The sequence below is a fragment of the Taudactylus pleione genome, unplaced genomic scaffold (genome assembly GCF_031769625.1).
Source record: "Taudactylus pleione unplaced genomic scaffold, aTauple2 ptg001745l, whole genome shotgun sequence".
Lineage (NCBI taxonomy): Eukaryota > Metazoa > Chordata > Amphibia > Anura > Myobatrachidae > Taudactylus > Taudactylus pleione.
Window position 1 is genome coordinate 36,023 of NW_028286142.1, and position 21,412 is coordinate 57,434.

The window sequence follows — 21,412 nt, forward strand, 5'->3', positions numbered from 1 at the left end:
ACAGCTTCGGGGAAACAGCTGATTTTCGGATCAGCTGTCTCTGCGCTGGAGCAATGATGAATTGCTCCGGCACTCACGGCGAGTTGGAATGTTAATTATCGTAAATATTGTTAATTAACATAATGAATAGAGCCCTTAGTAACAAGATGGTTGAAGTTTGCAGTGCTTGAAACTAACAAGGATATATTATCAATTTCAAATGGAAGTTGCTGCTCAAATATGTACTACATTACATATAGTGAATAGATTTTGTCCAAAATGTTGTTACATTTTACATGTACACATAGCCCTGACTGTCCTCACAAGTGCAAATACTGTAGCTGTGAAGTGCTACAAATATTTTGAAACAAAATGGTAGCCTTTAATAGGAGAGACAAGGGTATGTGTACAGGTTTACCTACTGCATAATTAATGAAATGTATTTGGTTCATAGAGGCTTTCTGGCTATATATACTAAAAGCAAAGCAGACAAAGACACCAGGAAAATATAGCACAATTGTTTCAATTTGTTGCCTTGCGATAAGATACAGCTCTGTCCTGTTATGTGTCTGGAATACACAAAATGTAACTTGCAAGGAAAGCAATGCATTTAGTCAAAGTTGCAGAGAGGTACACACAGGCCAACACAGCTATATTGAAGTTATCTTAAACTGACTAGTCATTGTGTATTTCAGTATGTCTACAACATGGTATTTCACACAGCAGCATTTCATCTACAGTATTTTTGTGTTGAAACTTTGAACTGTGAGTAATACAAATTGATAAAATGGATACTTATGTGCTTCTCAAATCAACCACGGAGATACCAGTGAAGTTACAATATATAGAATTTCTTAGATTTCAAAGTTCTGTCTTTGTAATCAACTTAATAGTTATTTTTACAACTTCGTAAAGATAAATGTGAAAATAATTTAAAAGAGTATAATCCCATCCAGAAATGTAAGTTATATGGCAAAAGAACAGTATGCTGCAAATGTTTCATTTGTATTCTGTTTTCCCCCTTGCAAATACAGGATTAATAATTGTCAATATTATCACTTTTTTTAACTTGTCTCTATTGACTATTTTACAAAAAAAAATTTCCTTTTTTTCTAGGGGCTGTTGAGCGCATAAAGAAAATTAGAGATTATGCCTTTGTGCACTTTAACAATCGCATTGATGCAGTTGAAGCAATGAATGCCTTAAATGGCAAGGTGGGGCACACACTACTAAACTCACACATCAATGCTGTTGTCTACTTCTAATCATATATTCAAATGGTGACAGTAGTCTTGTAGGGCAATGCTTAGGTTCAAACCAAAGTCTACAGCCAGAATAATAATTTACCATAAGTCCTTGTATTAGACCCTTGTTACAGCCATATATAATTATTCTTCAGATTCATTAGTGCATACATGTTTCCTTTGTAAAATAATCTTTGACCTGATATTTTTATATTATGTGAGATTTATTAAAGGTGGTGTAGTGTTCAGAGAACAAAGCTAAGCTAATATTTTACCCTTTCACACCATACAGTTTGCACCTGTGGTGCGGCTCTGCTCCGAATACAAAGAACAGTGGTGCTGTATGTTATTACATAGATCCCAAATATCTATCATTGGGAGCATAGTGACAGTCCCATGAGACTGAACATTATAAGCAATACTAAAAATAGCCGCAGCCTCAATAACAAAACAGAACAAAATGAGTCTTTTACATAGAACATGTGATTTTTGTGCAAATGTTGGTGTGGGACCTGAAATCTGTATTAAGATAAATGCATGATGATCTTTACAAGTTAATACATTTGCGTATATTACATTATATAATATAGTAATTGTTAGCACATGATCTACTGTAGAAATAAATAGATAGATAGATAGATAGATAGATAGATAGATAGATAGATAGATAGACAGATAGATAGATAGATATGAAATAGATAGATAGACAGACAAAAGCTGGGTGCACACTAGACGATGTGTGTGCCCAGCTACCGTAGACGAGACAGCACAATATATTGTGCGGCTCGTACACACTGCACGATCCAGAATCTGACCGCCCAATACATCGTTCACCTGCACCATTCACCTTCCTGGTGTCGGCAGCTGGGTCACTCCATCTGCCGCGCATGTATGGCCGATGGAACGACGCTGGTGTCGCCTCGCATAGCGCATACACACTAGACAATCCGGACAATATGTCGGTCCAAATCGACCATATTTTCCAATGAATTGTCTAGTCTGTACCCACATTAACAGAATATACTAATGATGTACTTTATGATAGTGGATAGTAAACATGACAATTCATGTAAAAGTATGAAGAAAATAGGACACCAAGGGAAGTTTTTTGCTGTGTTACTATATATGGCTTCCAGTATTTGATGACATCATTGGTTCCCAGTAATTGCAGAGGTTGTATTCTGCTGAAAATGGTTTTGTCTATAAAATGACTGATTTCACTGTGTGTAAGAAAGTACTGAGTACACTTTAATGGATAATTCAAGTGAACAGGGAGGAGAGGTGGCCATATGGATCATTGATCCCTATGCTTGGCCGGAATACGGATGTGAGATAGTGGCAGTGGGTGGTAATGGGTGTCTCTATGCTGTCTGTGCGACGGCTTTGTGATTGCATTCATTAGCATATTGCCGCAGCAGAACTGCGTGCGTAATCGCAGCTGCGATCTCAATAGCGACCCATAGTGAATCAGGGCCTGAGTGGATATTATTGGTGCCATTCTCTCCATGTTAGTTAATAAGCCTGGAGGCCATAGAATAAGCTCTCAAGTACCTTAAAGTATGTGTAAATGAGTTTCAAATGTTACCATAAAAAATAATGCACAAATGAAATGGTAGATTACATTATCATCTGACAGAGGTCAAACACACATGTAATGCGAGCTATAGGCACAGCTCTATAGCACAACAGAATTAGAGAAGCAGTTTATTCATTTGCTAAATGTTCTACTGTAGAGAGATAAAGTACCAACCAATCAGCTCCTGTGTTTGAAAAATGACCGTTAGGAGCTGATTGCTTGGTATTTTATCTCCATCCACTTTATCTCTCTCCAAGGCTTAGTACATAGACCCCTATGTCTGCAGAGTACAATGCTATGCTTAATGCCATGCATTTTTGTCTTTCTTTATAGATCATAGATGGCTCTCCTATAGAGGTTACCTTGGCTAAGCCAGTAGACAAGGATAGTTACGTAAGGTACACAAGAGGAACAGGAGGAAGAGGAGGGGCCGTACAAACAGAATACACATACACAATCGGCCATGTCTATGACCCAACCACAGCTTACCTTGGAGCACCTGTTTTCTATGCACCACCAGCCTACACTGCCGCCATCCCGAGCATCCATTTTCCTCCTGCCAAAGGCTATGTCAGCAATCGCGGCCTCATCCGACCGCCGTCTGTTAGAGGTAACAGCGCAGTAAATGAATTAAATGAATCTGCATTTTGTTGGAAATCATTGTTAATTGAGAAGGCCGACCATGACCTGACAGTTTGAAAATTAATTTAGCTGTTTAGATTCCGACTGCAAGTTAGCTCTATGTAATTTGTTTAATTAAACCCCTAATCAGTCCCCCATGTAATGCACAGTGAGCAGTCTAAAGTGATGGCTACCATGTGCCCTATAACACTTACTGTGTAAGTAGATTAGAGAGAGAATGAAGAATTGCTGCTAAATGAATCATCACCCTAAATCAGGACAGAATAAACTGCAGTAAAATTACAGGACAGAATGAACGATATCCTTTGTAATTACAGTACTTTTACTTTGGTTAATTCAACACCATCCTACAGTATGCAGCCACATACAGCACTGAAGAGTAGACATAATTGGGACAATTCAGAGTCACACAAATGGCCACAATGGTCAGAGAAATACATGGCGGGTCTGTGTGTTTGACCTGGGCATGCATGAATTAGGCATTACTATTGCATTTGCAGCATGAGAGCTCTCAGCGTTAGCGATATCTACTATAGGTAAGTGACATTGTACGCAGATAAGAAGGCAGCGGTGGGCGTCCCTATGCTCGTGTGATCTTTGCAATCATTAGCATATATTCGCTGCTGCCCTGTGTACAAAATCGCAGCTGCAATCACATTAGCGTCCATCTCTGAATCAGGCACAAAGACCGCTCACATGGAGGCCATACTTAGAGAGAGAAACTGCTCTTTGCATAGGGCTGGTGCTAGCTTTGATGGTATGACCGATGCTTTGTGTAAAGACGCAGCAAACGGTAATGCAGCCTCTGTGGCCGCTGACAGTGGGTCTCTCCGTCCTTGCACATTTGGACACACGGATGTACACCAGGGAGGGGCATTAGCATAGAGACACAGATGCAACTGCGGCAAAAGATGTAGCCATGGTCCGACTCTGAATCAGGCCCAATTATCTGCATAGGGCCTACCATAGTACACATGCAAGTAGAACACAAATTGAAGAATCTGAAGGCAATATGATATAAAATACGGGTGTGTTTGGGTGACAATTTGTGGTGGAAAGTTCCATTTGTCAACAGAAGAAGGCTAGGGCTAGTGTAGTCAGTATAAGGCCCACCCAGGCTATGGTGGGTTCCTCATTACTTTCACTGTGCAATCCAAGCGTGCATGGCTTATATAATAAGGAGGCTTTATGGGTATCGGAACATAGGGCCTGATTTTGAGTCAGACGCTATTCTGATAGTCACACCAATGGTCAGTGTTTGTCATCGGTGCATGCATGTAATTCACTAAAATGCTGTACAGCGCATGCATGCATCCCGCAGTGTTAGCGTACAAAGTCACACGACCAATTGAGATGCATGGCCTCAGAAATGTAGTGTGCGGTGACTGGAGGGTGGATATTCAGATGTACAGCCTTATGGGAGTGCTATGGGAATGTCGCGGGCCTGACACTGATCTGGTTGAAAACTCAGACGCTCAGTCGCTCACATTGGAGGCCATTTTCTGATAGAGAATCTGCACCTAGCATGGGGTTGGTTCAAGTTCCGATGCTGCAACTGATGGCACCAAGTAGTATATGAACATCTAAAGACACTCAAAGTGGGCATCTCAGTCCTTGCACATCCATACGCACAGCTGTATACCAGGGAAGGGCTAGTAGCAGTCTTAGCATAAAGTCACAGGTGCGACTGTGGCAAAAGAAGCGCACACGGACGCCGCTGCGAACAAATCAGCTGCATAGTGATTGCATATTTGCTATCTCTTGTGGTAGGAACATTGGTTTTGTGTCTTCGTCATACGTATGTCATAGGTTCTGCCTCTAAAGGTGCCCATACATCTGCGATGGATTATCACGATGTAGCAATGCAATCGGAAATGCCGCTCTTCCGGGTGGAAAACGCCAACCGCCCACCATCGATGTTCAGCGATCCATCGCAGGATCGCTGAAATATTACATGTTAAATGTCCCCAATTAGACAATCACGATCATTTTTTGATCGCGACCGTCAGATCTGGCAAATCCAACATGTTGGATTTCTGCGATCCTGCGATGCCGGGTTGCAGCATCGCGGGATCGCGGCAATACGTCGCAGATGTATGAGGCCTTTTACTCAGGTGAATGCAGCATTATGATCGCTTGTATATAATGATTTACATTTAGTGTTCCTGTCTCAGTCTGTATTGTATTTGTTTTACAAAGTTGTAGCAACATAGGTATAAATTGAACAAGATAAATAAATGAAACAATTTAAGTGCTATTTAGCTAGGAGATAATAGTAATTAAGAGTATATGTACTAAGCCAATCAACTGCTAACTGTAATTTTTCAAACACAGTCTATGACATGGCAGGTAGGAGCTGATTGGCTGGGACTTTATCTCTGTTCACTTTATCTCTATCCAAGACTTAGTAAATAGACCCCTGTAGCGCAGTACTGAAGATGACTGTAATTACTGACATAGACTTATAAAGCCCACACTCTTGCACTGTCTTGGTAATTGATGTTTATCCACATCTGACATATACAAGTACATTGCAATAACTACTGTAGGTGTCTGATTGGAGATGTCATAGCAGATGGCTGCAATTCATGTACCAGAGCAGACTGACGATCGGCATCTTCATGAGCTTGATTCACCTACAGGAGTATTTGATGTATATATTTGTTTCTATATACTAAGTAATAAACAGGTCATTGTCATTTGCAACATGACACAGCTATGTTTTTATAAAGGAATTACTGAAGGCAAAATCTAGGTTTAAGCTAGAGATGACCGGTTCGGTTTTGACTCGGATCTGAAAACTGAATCTTATTGGCTCTCCGACTATCACATGTTTTGGGTAGCAAATAAGATAAATCCAAACTCGCGCTAATTTAGGGGAAAGAACCTCATATCTCTAGTTTAAAAAAAGCTCCATTCATGTAAACAACTTCTCCCGTTCCCCAGTGAATGGTACAGTGCTATATATGTCAAGAACATGCTTTAATTATCATTGCTGAATAACAGACATTTTCATAAGCTGTCAGTATAGTGATAACTAACATGCAGGGCTGCCAAGATAAATTTGGGCCCTTTTGGTACTGTATGGGGGTGTGGCCAGTTGGGCGCATGGTATTCATGTTTTATCCATGGAGACAAATATAATAGATCCTAATTTGTCAAAAATGTTGATTTTTTTTATTTTGCAATTTAGCCACTGCAATTCTTTTTAAAAGCAAAACGTGCAGCAGGATAGCAGAAAAATTGTCACTATGTCAGTGCTGAAGTGGCGTGTCCATTCAATGTTAGGGGTGTGGATGGCCCGTTTTCTTTGTACCCCTCACCCAATTTTTGCTCCTGCCAACATGTCATAGCTAAGAGATTACACAAAATGTATTATTGAAATGTATTTAAATATACAATGCTGTATCGTGTGATCACATACATCAATTTAGTGTCATATGATCACATATTATTCATTACTAATTTACTAAAGGAGTTATCTCTATGTAATGTTGGATAATAATGTGCATTATTAATTAGTTTAAAGCAATTAAAAGGCAAAATGTTATAATTTGTCCATTAATTTGTTAATTTGTACATTAATTTAATAGAAATTTAAAGCCAATGTATACTGAACTGGTATTAAACAATGGAAGAAAATTATTTCCTTTAGTGGGAATATGAACATTATAGGATTTTTAGCAAAAGATTTATGATTAGCGTATTACATTTATAGATGCTAGTTTCTCTGTATATTTGCATTTGCATATAATGAACTTCTATTCTGGGATAAGGACAGATGCTTCATGCTCAGTATGAAAGCTTATCACAAAGACTCAGGCTGCCATTTGCATGGTGATCTGTTCACAGATTGGGATTACATAGGCAAACAGCATTTCTGAAGGGGATTTCTTATACATCTGTGTCTATGGTAGCAGCACTCCCTTTGAAAAAAGATTTTCTGATCTCATTATTTTAAATATATTAAGATGGACAATAATACAGGAAATATGTGGAAGTGACAAAGATTACTGCAATAAATCTCCTATACCTCACTGATGGGAATTTCAACGGCCTTTATTGGAGACGGTACCATGGCAAACAGGAAGTTAGGTACAAGACTTTTTAATTGAGAATTACTTTATAAATGAGGACTATTTATCAAGCAATTCAGTACTTACAATAAACATAAATGCTGTTTCCACATTTTTAAAGGTGCAATTAATTTTCCCTTAAATTTACCAAGGTGAAAAGCAGCAGATAATAGAGATACCTCCTCCTTCCTGGCCTCCAGCCCTTGAAGCAGCCATAGTTTTCTATGGGGACGGTATTTAACAAGATCCAAGAAGCGTAGCTTTTTGGACCTCGTGTGCATAGGCTAACCATTAGCCCAGTAGTAACATCCATGGAGAAGCCCTGCTGGAGAGGGTTCTTGCAATCGCTCTTTGTTGGGGTAGATGAGATCCTGCTGTGTATCAAATGTTCTTTACATTAAGTATATACAGCTAGATAGCCGTGCATGGGCAGTTACGTGGCATCTAAAACCCAGAAGCCCAGGTTGCGTAATCACTTTTTCACCTTACTGACTGTCGGGATGGGCTGTTATCGGAGCCCATGTCCCTACGACTTAAATTGGAACATTCCCCCAATTCTTATTGCTTGTGAAATTGCAAGATATGCAAAAAAGACATATGCTTATGCCATATGCAGATCTGACACTTATGTCTCCATACACTTGAAGAGGCGGAACGCGTGAGGACAGGGGGGTGTGCAATCACAGACCAAGTACTAAAGAAACTGCATTAAGCTGTCCAAACTATAGAGAAGGATCAAACTGCAAAATTACTTTTCTCACTGTGAAAGGAAAATAACTAGATTTATATGTGTGATGTACCTGGCACACAGGCATATTGCTTTTATACAGCATAAGCTGGGGTGACTTCTAATATACATAGTTATATGTATATTATGTGCATTATTCTGTATTTCCCAATGAAGTGATGGCATCAACATGTTCTGGCTATAATCAATAACATCATGAAACTCACAATTTATACAGAATTTACAGGCATTTATATATCTGTTAAAATCACTGGTGTCTCTTTTGTTTTTTAGAACTCACATGAATAATATTATTAGCTGGGAAGGTTTGGGTTTAGACGTACCAAAATGTTATTGATAATTTGGCTCCCGAGGGTGTTTTTTTTTACAGTTTTATTTTTATTGTAATTTTGTAAAAAAAAATATTAATCTGGCAGCTCCCACTCATACTGTTATTAAATGCAAATATACAGATAAACAAGTGTCATGTGGAATATAAAGTGTCCATACATGATAGTGCAAATTTGCTCTATATAACCAATATCGTAAAAGGATACAGTATATTATTCACTTTACATGCTACCATATTTTCTGAAAACAAAATACACAAACAATGAACACAAAACAAATGACTTCTAAGACACAACTGCCTACAATGCAATGAAAACACAAATTCCATTGTTTGAAGGACGTTCTTTGTACATGGGGCAAAATTATCATTATATCATGGATCTGGGTGATTTTCTGCTGATTTGATACCGTTTGATGCCTTCTTGCATTCCTAGAAATTTACATGAGTGTACCTGTAGGGGCTGCGGGAGTTAGAGGACTGGGAGGACGAGGATACCTGGCTTATACTGGTCTGGGTCGTGGATGTTTGGGATACCAAATGAAAGGCGACAAGAGGGGAGATGAGAAACTTTATGACATTTTACCAGGAATGGAGCTCACACCCATGAGCACAGTCGCTTTAAAACCACAAGGCATCAAACTTGCACCACAGGTAGGCCCGTGTACTACACATAATGGATGCTTGTTGTTCTGCAGAGTGGGAGGTGGGTGTGGTAAGGTTGTAAAACATCAGGTATAGTCCTTGATAATCAGGTATTTATTGACAAAAGGAATGGAATACTGTTGTTACTTAAATCACTACATAGAAACAGATTAAGTTTATCTAATACTACCGCTTACAGACTTGCTTAATGTGATAATACCGTAACAGCGTAAAATGCTCTCAGATGCATTACACCCGTCTTGTTATCCCGGCACCGGCATTTTCATGTTGACATACTCACTGTGGACATAGTGAGTATTGATCCCTGTGGTACTGTGTGATAGCCGCCATCATTACCAGTGTGCACTTGCACCAGCCCTGTCTTTGGCGAAGGAGATCTGCCTGAGAACAGGCTTATCTGTGCCTATGTACAACTTTGTATAACTGGCAACTTCAACAACACTCCCTCCCCAGGCTTTAGTTATGTGCGAACACCCACTTACGCTCCTTCGGCTGCTAGCAGAGACGGGAGCGACTCTGAATTCCTGTAGTTGTGTGTGCTCCGGTATGGAGCATGCCTGTTCTCTATACACGGGATCTTTCTGCGTACAACTCTGCACTAGCCCCATTGTCACATGGAGACCTTGGTAAAGAGGGAATGTCACAAGATAGTTGATTACAGAGAGCAAAGATCATATGGATGAGCACAGTGCCAACCCAGTTACAGTGCTCCCTACACCTCAGCTGAACTGATGCACATTACAATACATTGGGACTGTGGGGAAAAACAAGGATACTGCATGTAGACATGTACATGGGACAATGAACAATGTGAACATATACCTCCTGTACTTTGGGGTACATCTAGCCATTTGGTGTTCTAGCTTATAAGGCCCCTTAACTTTTCTTTTCATAAGAGGAGCCTGGTATATACAAATACAATTCAAAAGAGCATGGTCCTGGTAAGAGCTCTCCTTTGCAATAGAAGAACTTCCAGGTCAATGATCCAGAAGTCCTTCTACGCATGCGTCTAGTAACACACGTGCTGCGGTGGGTGCTGGGAGGGATATGATTGGATCCTTCCCCGGGGGGAGTCAACAATAGAAGGCCATAGACTTCTTTTGGGAAAAGCCTTTTAAAGGGGATATGGTCATGTTGCTGCTGCCGGTCACAATCCCGACAGCGGATGCTGGCTAGGGATTTATAATAGGCATCGAACTACCAACACCTATCATAATTCCAACGCCGGAACGCCGAGGACGCCATCCTGAACGAAGGTAAGTTCGGGATGCCGTTCATGTTAGCCATGGGGGGGCGAGTTAGGATTAGAGAGTCTAGCGGGTTTAGGGTTAGGTTTGGGGAGGGGAGATTAGAGTTAGGCACCCTTAGGGGGTAGGGTTAGGGTTATTCACCCCCAGGGAGAGGTTAGGGTTAGGCAACCCCCTGGGAGGGATAGGTTCAGGGAGAGATAAGGGGGGTTAGGGTTAGGCACCGCTGGGGATAGGTTAGGCACTAAGGGGGGAGGTTAGGGTTAGGCACCACTAAAGGAGGGTTAGGGGGGACAGAGGAGGTTAGGATACTTACCTGCTCATGTCGGGATCTTGGTCCGGTCGGGCATCTGCCGGCAGGATTTGAACAGGCAGCATTTAAATCCCATTCCATTTAAAGATGACATTGCCCACTGCATTCAAGCCCCGGAATGTATCGCAGTCCGTGGATTGGTGCATATGCGGCGAGCAGCCAAACCTCCGAAAACTTTATTCCTGATAGTTTACTATTATTGTTGTTATTATTATTATTATTATTGTTAGTAATAATAATCATAATAATAATAATAATAATAATAATAATAATCTATGTGATATGAATGATAAAATATGCTGAAATTGATAACATACAAAAAAAATACTTTGCTTCTTGAAATCCATTTAGGAAAACATTATCTGGATGTCTGTTACCAAATATGATGTTTCCATTGCGTAATTTATTTGACCACATCAAACGCATCTACATTTGCTGAGAAGCTTTCTACCTCCATTTGTAGATTAGGAAATGCACCATTAGTTAGGGAACAGAACCTTACGTTCCATATCCTGCAGCAAGACTGCAAATTGTCAGCGGTAAAGTGTGACAAACAGGAAATTAATATGCATACAATACACTTCAGGCTAAATATCAACAGTATATATATATATATAAAATAGATAGCTTACTGCTGAAATTAGAGGTGTTGGTCCAGCACATATTCACAACAAGAATCTATCCAGATCTATGTTACCAGAGTGGTTAGCATTGCTGACTTATGGCGCAGGGGTTGTACTAGACTTTGTATCTTCTCCCTGTGTTTGTGTAGGCCACCTCACTTCAATCCAAAAGCATTCAGGTAGGTTAGTTTTATTTTGGCAAGTTGGACCCTTAATTGTATGTGTGATGGAGAATTAGATTGCAAGCTCCTAGGAAATCGACTACATGTTCTCTCTACAGTATTGCACAATATCATTGATGCTATCTAAAAAAATTATAATAACAGCCTTTGTTTACGCAATTTGATTTTCCATCCACATCTCCGGTTGCTCTCAATATAGTTTTATCTATTAACATGGTGCAAGTAACTAATTTGTGTTCTTGGGCGTAAGCAGAGGTATTGGGGCCCCATAGCAAATTTTCCTCAGGGCTCCCATAGGTCTACCTATGCAGTGCCCCTGTAGTTGGGCTCATTATGCAATACCCCCTGTAGTTGTGCCTCTTATGCAGTGACATTATACAACGCCCCCTGTAGTTGTGCCCATTATACAATGCCCCCTGTAGTTGTGCCCATTATGCAATTCCCCCTGTATTAGAGCCCCTTATGCAATGCCCCCTGTATTAAAGCCCCTTATGCAGTGCCCCCAGTAGTGCCCATTATGCAGTGCCCCCAGTAATGCCCCTAATGCAGTGCCCCCAGTAAGGCCCTAGTAGTACCCCTTATGCAGTGCCCCCAGTAATACCCCTAGTAGTGCCCCTTATGTTGCGCCCCAGTAACACCCCTAATGCAGTGCCCCTAGTAATGCCCCTAGTAGTGCCCCTTATGCTGTGCCCCCAGAAATACCCTTAATGGAGTGCCCCCAGTAATGCCCCTAGTAGTACCCCTTATGAAGTGCCCCCAGAAATGCCCCTAGTAGTGCCCCTTATGCTGTGCCCCCAGTAATGCCCCTTATGCTGTGCCCTCAATAATGCCCCTAGTAGTGCCCCTTATGCTGTGCCCTCAATAATGCCCCTAGTAGTGCCCCTTATGCTGTGGCCCCAGAAATGCCCCTTGTAATGCCCCTTATGCTGTGGCCCCCCTCCCCTGTGCAGTACTCCTCTCATCGCGGGTGACAAGGGTGATGTCATGACATCAACCGCTCACTGCATCACTGGGAATTCTTGCCACTGAAGTGATCACAGGTGTCTTTAGTCTCTTCAGAGACCAGCGTTCCCAGTTGCACTAGCAAGTCTTGGCCGGCCGTGCTACAGAGGGTGCAGGGGGATGCTTGCTGGGCTGGCGAGCCCCCTAAGCCACCGGAACCCATATCAAGTGCACCCCCTGCACCCTCTATAGTTACACCACTGTTCGTGTTCATAGGCCTATAACTAGATGAAGGGGATGTAGTCATGTGGGTCACAATCCCGACAGCAGAATGCCGAAATACCGACGCCTATTATCATTCCAGGGCCGGAACGCCAAGGACGACATCCCGAATGAAGGTAAGTCCGGGACGCTCTTAGCGTTAGCCGCGGGAGGGGAGGGTTAGGATTAGGAAGTCTAGCGGGGTTAGGGTTAGGTTTGGGGGGGAGATTAGGTTTAGGCACCCCTAGGAGGGAGGGTTAGGGTTAGGCACCCCCGGGAGGGTTAGGTTTAGGGAGCGGTAAGGTGGGGTTAGGGTTAGGCACCCCCCGGGGGTAGGTTAGGGTTAGCCACCACTAAGGGAGGGTTAGGGGGGGGACAGGGGAGGTTAGTGTACTCATCTGCCTCTGTCGGGATCTTGATCCTGTTGGGCACCTGCTGTCGGGATTTGAACCAGCGGCTAAACAGCCGCCAGCATTTCAATCCCATTCTAGATAGATCAATGTTAATTTCTAACTGGTTGCAATATGTTATTAAATTAGCAAAGACTTTGAAATGGAATTTGAACATGGATTGAACTAAATGTGGGCTCAAAAGTATTAAATGCATATAGTATATTCACGAAAAGATAAAAACTTATTGTGCCAACTTCCATGTTTGTTATACACGCCTTCCAGAAAATAAAATAAAACATTAAACAAAGATTTTGCCACACAAATCTATTCAGGCAACAGAAATGCACATAATATATTACATTGATTCAAAATTAATTTGGTGGTAAAAAGAAATTCCTGTATTATTTTATTGCGACAAATAGGTTACAATGTGGGATTTGTATTGATTTTGGACCACAATAATTTATGCTGCCAAATAGAAAAAGGTTGCAACAAAATAATAATTTCAATTTAGCAAAATACCTCATATGTAAATGTTGCATAATTATTATTAATGATTATATTATTTTCGAAAATCCTTTTTTGTAAGGAGCTATTACCCGTTATAAATGGAATGTGTGCCAGAATTGTACACCTATCAAACAACAGGCTGACAAATGTAGCAAACACACATGTCCTGTTTGGGTGTGTAGTGTGTCATTTGTGTGTCTGTGATTACAGCCCAGAAAAACATAAGGGCCCACGGGAGTAATGAAAGTGTTATTATAAAGAAAGGTGTAAATATTATTGTAGATAAACAGGGAATATATAAATATTTTGATTTCAAGAAATATTTTTATTTGTAGGTATTGGAAGAAATTTGTCAAAAAAACAACTGGGGACAACCAGTTTACCAGCTACACACTGCAATTGGACAAGACCAGAGGCAGCTGTTTCTGTATAAGATTAGCATTCCTGTCCTGGCTAGCCAAAACCCTGCAATGTGAGTATGTGCATTCAATATCTTCCATCCATTGTATTGCCTGCATCCATGTTCTCCCAACCCCATCCTTACACTACCTGCCATTTAATCCAGTTTAAAGTCTGCAGGCCATACAGATTAGGTTCATCCTGACCATCTATTGGAGTCTGCACCACTAATACTGTATTTTCTCTATTATGATGGTTTTGTCATATTGACATGTGCTTAGTTGTGCTATCTGGGGGGCTGACGTCCTTGTAACCCAGAGAACTTTTTGGGGATAGAACATTCTGTAGCAGTGGCATAACTAGAGGGGGTCAAGCGGGGCACGTGCCCAGGGTGTTGCGTCAGACACCTTGGCGTGGGCAGGAGCACCAATAAGAGTCAAGCAGAATCTTCTTGGCTGCTGCATCCAGAGCTGGCGCCAGCTGGAGAGGCGCTGCTGCTGCCTACTCCATTTGCCATTCTCCCGCTGAGGTGCTGTTACCAGTGGATGCCCGGCAGCTCCTTCCCTGCAGCGGCAGCCGGAGGCTGGAGGTCACTCCTGAGCTCGGCCTTCCAGCTCCTGCAGTGAGTGAAGGGAGAGACGTCATGACGTCTCTCTCCCATGTTGCTCAACGCGAGGATGGAGCAGTCAGATGGCAGCGTTCGCAGGAACAGGGCTTCAGGTAAGTATAGTATTGTGTTGTGTGTCTGTGTCTTTATGTATATGGGGCACTACTACTGGGGGCACTGTATAAGGGGCACTACTACTGGGGGCACTGTACAAGGAGCACTACTTATGGGGCACTGCTACTGGGGCACTGTGTAACTGGCACTGCATAAGGGTAAGGGGCACTACTACTGGGGGCACTGTATAAGGGGCACTACTGCTAGGGGCACTATATAAGGGGCACTACTGCTAGGGGCACTGTATAAGGGGCACTTCTACAAGGGGCACTACTACTGGGGGCACTCCATAAGGGGCACTGTATAACTGGCACTGCATAAGGCCCACTACTACTGGGTGCACTGTATAAGGGGCACTACTACGGGGGGCACTACATAAGGGGCACTAGTACTGGGCGCATTAAGGTGCATATGGAATGGAAAGTAACGTTCCCAGAGTGACGAGAGATGGTGGTGTGTCATATTGACACCCCCACATTTTTTAATTGGCCACGCCTCTTGTGGCTTGTGACCACACCCATTTTTGGCGCATGTGCCTTTGACGCACACACACATTTGGGGGGGATGCCATTTTTCATTTTGCCCTGGGCGCCAAGACCCTAGTTACACCACTGATCTGTAGTCAGATCATTGGAACATTACAGGAACAGAGGGTATATAAGTAGCTGAGTGTGCTGACCTTGATGGAGGAAATGTCCTGACGACTTTATGATACTACACTATGTAGACAAAAGTGATTGGACACTGACAGCAAATGGATCAACAAGATTTTATTGACGTCAGTACTTTGTAGGTCCACCATGTGCAGTGATTACTGCGGATACCCTCTTGGTAAACTGTCCACAAGTTCCTGGACAACAGCAGGTGGTATGTTATGCCATTCTGCTTTAAGTACAGTGACCACTTGTGACACTGAAGATGGTTGAGTCAGCCTAGAACGCACCTGTCACTCCAACTCGTCCCAGAGGTGCTCAGTGGAGTTCAGATCTGGACTCTGAGCTGGCCAGTCCATCCAGGTAACAGAATTTTCTGTATATAAGTCCAACATAGCCCTGGAAACATGACAGGTTACATTGTCGTCTTGATAAAAACATTTGTTGTTTCCATAGAACTGCAAGTGCACAGGCCTCTCTACGAAGTGTTCTTGTCAAAACCGCCACATTAGTGGCCATTTGGAACTCATGTACAACGGTATGCATGGTATGCATTTCACTTGTGTGGGGGTGTCCAATCACTTTTGTCTACATAGTGTAGTAAGAATAGAACTGCATAATATGCAATGTCCTGATATGAGGAAATGAATAGAGGCAAATGGAATGCTACACACAAAGATTTGATAGTGGGAGGAGCAGGGTCCTCCAAAAGCACAGAGTTGTGATGGGAATCTCATGTTAAATGTTTTCAGGAAGTTTGTAGTATGAAGTGCAGTTCTACTTTCTACTTTCTAAACAAAAGTTCCTGCAGACATCTGCTGTATTTTGTACAATCATAGTCCTCATGGAATGGGTATGTAATGCCGGCTGTCGGGATGCATCCCGATGGTTGGTATCCCGACAGGGGTCGGTTAAGTATACTAACCCTCCCCCTTCCCCCCCTAACCCTCCCTTTTTATAGCCTAACCCTAACCACCCCGCACCCTAACCCTCCCCGTTAGTGCCTAAACCTAAGTCTCCCCCCTTTGTGCCTAAACCTAACCCTCCCCCCTTAGTGCCTAACCCCCCCCCAGTGGTGTCTAACCCTAACCATTGTCCGTAGGGGTGCCTAACCCTAACCCCCCCAAAACCTAACCCTAACCCTGCTACGTTCCCTGCACCTAACCCTCCCCCCCACGGCTAACGCTAAGGCCGCCCATACTTACCTAGTTTGGGCTGGCATCCATTGGCGTTCTGGTGTCAGGATTAAGCTAGGCTTCGGTATTTTGACGCCTATCTTAAGTCTCTTTTCGGGATTCCGATGTTGGTATTGAGACCGGTGGCCTTGCGTTCTCACTAATGTATCCAGTGATACAATATATACTTGCTTAGGAAATAAGTACTTAAATTTACATTTTGCATTTTGCATTTTGCACTAATGTTTCTAATAACACAGTAAATGCTTGCTTAGGAAATAGGTGCTGAAATTTACGTGAATTTACACCCCTTACCACCATTGTTCTGCCTCTCTGACTGTAAGGCTCATTACATCCATAAAATGCCCAACTTTGCAGTTGCATGTTTACATGCATTCTCTTTCTGTGCATGCTCAGTGCATAAATACACAAAATATGCCAAGCCAACTGGCATAGTGCCTCCTCTGCATCAGCCTGTCTCCCTGCCCCTTGGCTCCCTAGACTTTCCCTAATGTAGCATCCCTTCCAATAGTTCGATGCAGACAGACAGTCTCGATTTGCCACTCCGACACGACCATCTTTGTGCTGCAGGTAAGAAAGTTGGGGGGCACGGTTGTGACCCCACCCAAAATCATGATGTGGCCAGGCTCCCATCATGGCATGGTCATGCACCATTTATTTATCTGCTCCGATTTTAAGAGCTACAAAGTTGTGAGATATGGTGTAGTATTATGTTCTAATTACGAACTATAATTGTTGTGTCCTATTTTGTTTTCACAGTCACCCATTTACACCCCAAAAACTTTGCATATCTGTGGATGAAGCCAAGAACTATGCAGCAGAGTTTACTCTACAGACCTTAGGAATCTCAACGGAGGCAGCAGAGCCCCCAGCAGCCTTTGCAGGTAAAGTCATAGCACATAGCACTCTCTCACACATGAGTATCTCAATTACTACTGGTTCCTGATCATTCTATGGTGGACACTGTAGGGGGAAACTATTTATAAACAAAATACAGATAGTTTATTCTGTTCACACTACATTCCTTTATCTTATGTCTCTGCAAGAAAACTGTCCTGTAACATTATTTATTGTAACATGAATTACATGCACATCCACCCATCAGTTCTACTTATTTCTAGTTTTCTACCCATTATCTTCCACATTTTAATTAAAATTTTGCATCAGTCTATGTACAGTTCTATATATTTATTCTTGTCTAACCTGTAGGCTATGCCATTGCCACCTCGCCAGCAGCGGTGGCTGCCACACAAATGAAACAAGCAGTAGCACTGGGGCAAGACCTTGCAGCATACGCCACTTATGAAGCCTATCCTGCGTTTGCTGTGGCAGCTCGAGGAGACCCATACGGAACATTCTAAGAGTTGACTGTACTTCACATGGGAAACATTCCTGTAGGTGCTGGATGACACTGAGAACTAGGCTGTAGTCCAACATTGTAATATCACCACAGGGATTCAGGCTAGTCTCATTACATAGACAATTCATGATGGGAAGTCGGTAGCTTTATAGAGATAAGGCAGCATTTATAGTAGTAATATTGTAGTTTATGGCTCCTAATTGTAAAGAATATTCATTTTGTTTACACTTTTACACACTATTCACTAGACAAGGTCTCGTGTGATTCATTTAGAATGCTCTAAAAAGTAAATGTGTTTTTTATTTTGCCCTTTCTTTATTTCTATTTGAACGTGGATCTATTTTAGACAGCTCTTGGTAATTTGGATAAATGATACTTCCAGTGGTCAATATGTAGGTCTAAAAGACCGAGATGCATTATATTTGTTTTTCTTAAACTGAAAAATTATATTTACTCAACTACTAAAGGTCTGCATATACTAGGACAACACAGATCTATGTTATGGAAGGAAGGCTTCTTTTTTTACTATTGGTAACATAAATGTGAATTTTACAAGATACCCTACTCTTATCTAACCAATCAAGACAGGAAGGAAGTGCATTACCCAGCCAGAAACCTTATACTTAAAATATTGCTTCCATGTTGTATATGGTCACTTTAAATTTAAGTTAAATAACAGAATGTAATAAACGTATAAATTCAGTAGCACGATCTAAATCACATTCACAAAAGGGAAAAACAAACAAAACATTGCCATGTTTCTTAAAAGCTGAACAAAATTCTGGCCTTTCATTTTAGACTATTCCCGTAGAATAGTGACCTGATTGTTCTGTATCTAACATTGCAACAGGTCATGTTATGTGGATGTCTTTAATCATGCACAGGTGAGTTAATCTATTTTGCTGGGTAAGTAATTATCCCACCTGTTTCAACAGAAATCCTGTTGGGAAAACCTGTGGGTGGAGGTTGAGGACCACTGTAATATTGCACACACATTCCATATTATCCAAACATTGTTATTTCTTCATGTCTGTAGATTCTTTATTATCCAAACATTGTTTCATTTTAATTTTAAAATGTTTTTGTGTTGGGTGGTGTTGTTCTAACTGTAATATCTTTTTGTTGTCAGTTTTAACACATAAGCATTTGTTAAATGATGATTAGCACACATTCTAGAAACAAAACCAGAAAACAACATAAAGACATAAAGGGGCTGATATAGAGTTGTACGCAATTCCGTCTGTATATGGATTTCTTGCTTTTTAGAAAACTGTGCATGAGTTTGGGCTTGTGTTTGCTAATTAGAGCAATGACGGCTGATTCAGAGCCTTATGGATCTTAGTTGTATCTCCACTTGGGAATGAGTGGGTATAACTGGGCAGATATGGGGTGTTCACGTATAGGAAAAGTGTGCCACGGGTGTGGTTGTTGACTGGGATGTGGGCTGTTCAGAGGTGAGGGCATGCAGGCCGTCGAGAGCTCTAATGGGCCTGAGTCCTGGAGGCGTGGCCAAATCCGGGAAGCGCACCCATGCCCCCTCCCAAAAACTAGTATGCATGGCTTCACAGCGATACATGCTCATAACAGAGGGGCGGCTCCAGAGAAGGGATCAATGAGATCGCCCCCACATTTTGTATCACTTCTCCTCTCTGCCCGCTAACGTTGGTCTGTATAGTGCAGTGGCGCTTTGGGCAGTGATAGGAGAAGCTGCAGCAGCAATATCCGCACTCTCACTGCCCAATGAGGCTCTGTGGCCTCGCTGCAATGCAAGTGTGGCCAGCAGTAGCGGGCAGACCAATGGGGGTGATCTCTGACCCAGGACCCCCCACTGGGCCCATCCAGCTGGTACTCACCCCCCTCTTGGTGCCCCAGAGCTCATGAAGAGAGCCATCCGACTTGACAAAACTAATTTACATGCACAATGAAATTGCTGGGTTTTTATGGGCTGTTTTAAGTAAATGATATGCTATGTATAGTTATTTATAAATAACACTGTTTTTCATTTATTCGTCCTGTTTCAAGGTTAAGGGAATCTGCTGAGTAAATTAATTAATGAGAACATAATCAACCATAAAAGACACAGCCAAAGTCTAAAGTGAAAAACAAAATGTATTGATTTAACATGTTGTAATATAATGTTAACTTAAAAAAAAAAAAAAAAAAAGTACATAAAAAGTTATTGGTTGGACTTTCGTCTACCAATTGCAAGGCTTGCGTGACCTTTGTAAGGTAGTCTACACGTGTTAAGCTAATGTTAATGCCGATGAAAGAGCAAAGGCAGCAGTATTAGAAAAAAATGGGCTTGACACACTTGACACACTCTGTAAAGAACTTGCACACTGTGAATAAAAAGGTAATTATTTCATTACCTGGCAATCATCTAATAACTTAGTTATCATCAAAATACATTCTCTCATAGGAAATATATGAACATAAATACATTTTTAATATATTTTAGGAAGTGAAATTAATAATAATCAATTAATTCATTTTTTTTAGTATTATTATTATTATTATTGTATGCATTGTTTTATTAAACTGTATCTCTTTGCTAATCTGCTTATATAATCTAAAGTGGTCATGTTATTGCAAGTTGTTACGACCTCCATGATATTTTGACACTAGAACAGGGTTAAATAATCTCATTAGACTCTTCAACTGTTGGAGCGTTTTGTGGCGTGTGGTTCCTGAATAGCTGGATAACTGTAAACCCAAAAACTGACCAAGCAGAGGAGCTGATTATGAGCTAGGAGCAAATAAAAAAGCAAATAAATAAATATTTATTATTGTGACATGCAGGGTAAATACTGGCTGCTTTTGCATGTAGCCCACAAATGCTGAACAGCTTTATTTTTACACTTCAATTTAGATTTCAGTTTGGACACACATCTTCCAAATCTAAATCCCTCAACACATTTTATATCTTACCCAACTGCGGTGCAACATGGATTTGCCAAAGTGCAAATTATAGGCCCCCATATATCAGCAATCAATTAGAGCAATTTTGCAATGTATGGGGTTCACATATCGCAGATTCCAACCAAAAACTGATTGGAATTGGTGAATTGCGTTGTCCAACATTTTGTATTCCACAGACCAATTGGGGCTGTAGAGATTGCTAGTGTATGGTAACAGTCGGCCAATTTGCAGATCATTTACTAGTAAAATGATGGTTTCAAGATTGGCAGATCTGTCTTTCCCGGAAATTATTTGCAAATCACTGAAAAATATTTGCAACGTATGGATGCAGATTGGTGGACTGGGGAATTTTTAAATTGTGGGGGGGGGGGGGGGGAATCACAGAATCTGTGAATTTTTTATTGTGATTGCTGATGTACAGTATGGGCCCCTCAA

General features: G+C 41.5%; 1 protein-coding gene across 1 annotated transcript; it reads left to right on the forward strand.

The window, feature by feature from the left end:
* Positions 1 to 674: 674 nt before the first annotated feature.
* Positions 675 to 18,071, forward strand: LOC148439498 (APOBEC1 complementation factor-like; the record flags this gene model as incomplete). The annotated part of the gene is made up of 7 exons (XM_088464655.1): positions 675 to 744; positions 1,096 to 1,193; positions 3,133 to 3,409; positions 9,030 to 9,247; positions 14,065 to 14,201; positions 17,458 to 17,582; positions 17,908 to 18,071. Coding segments are annotated over 7 exons (1,077 nt in total), but the record flags the coding sequence as incomplete, so codon positions are not given.
* Between the last annotated feature and the right edge of the window lie 3,341 nt (positions 18,072 to 21,412).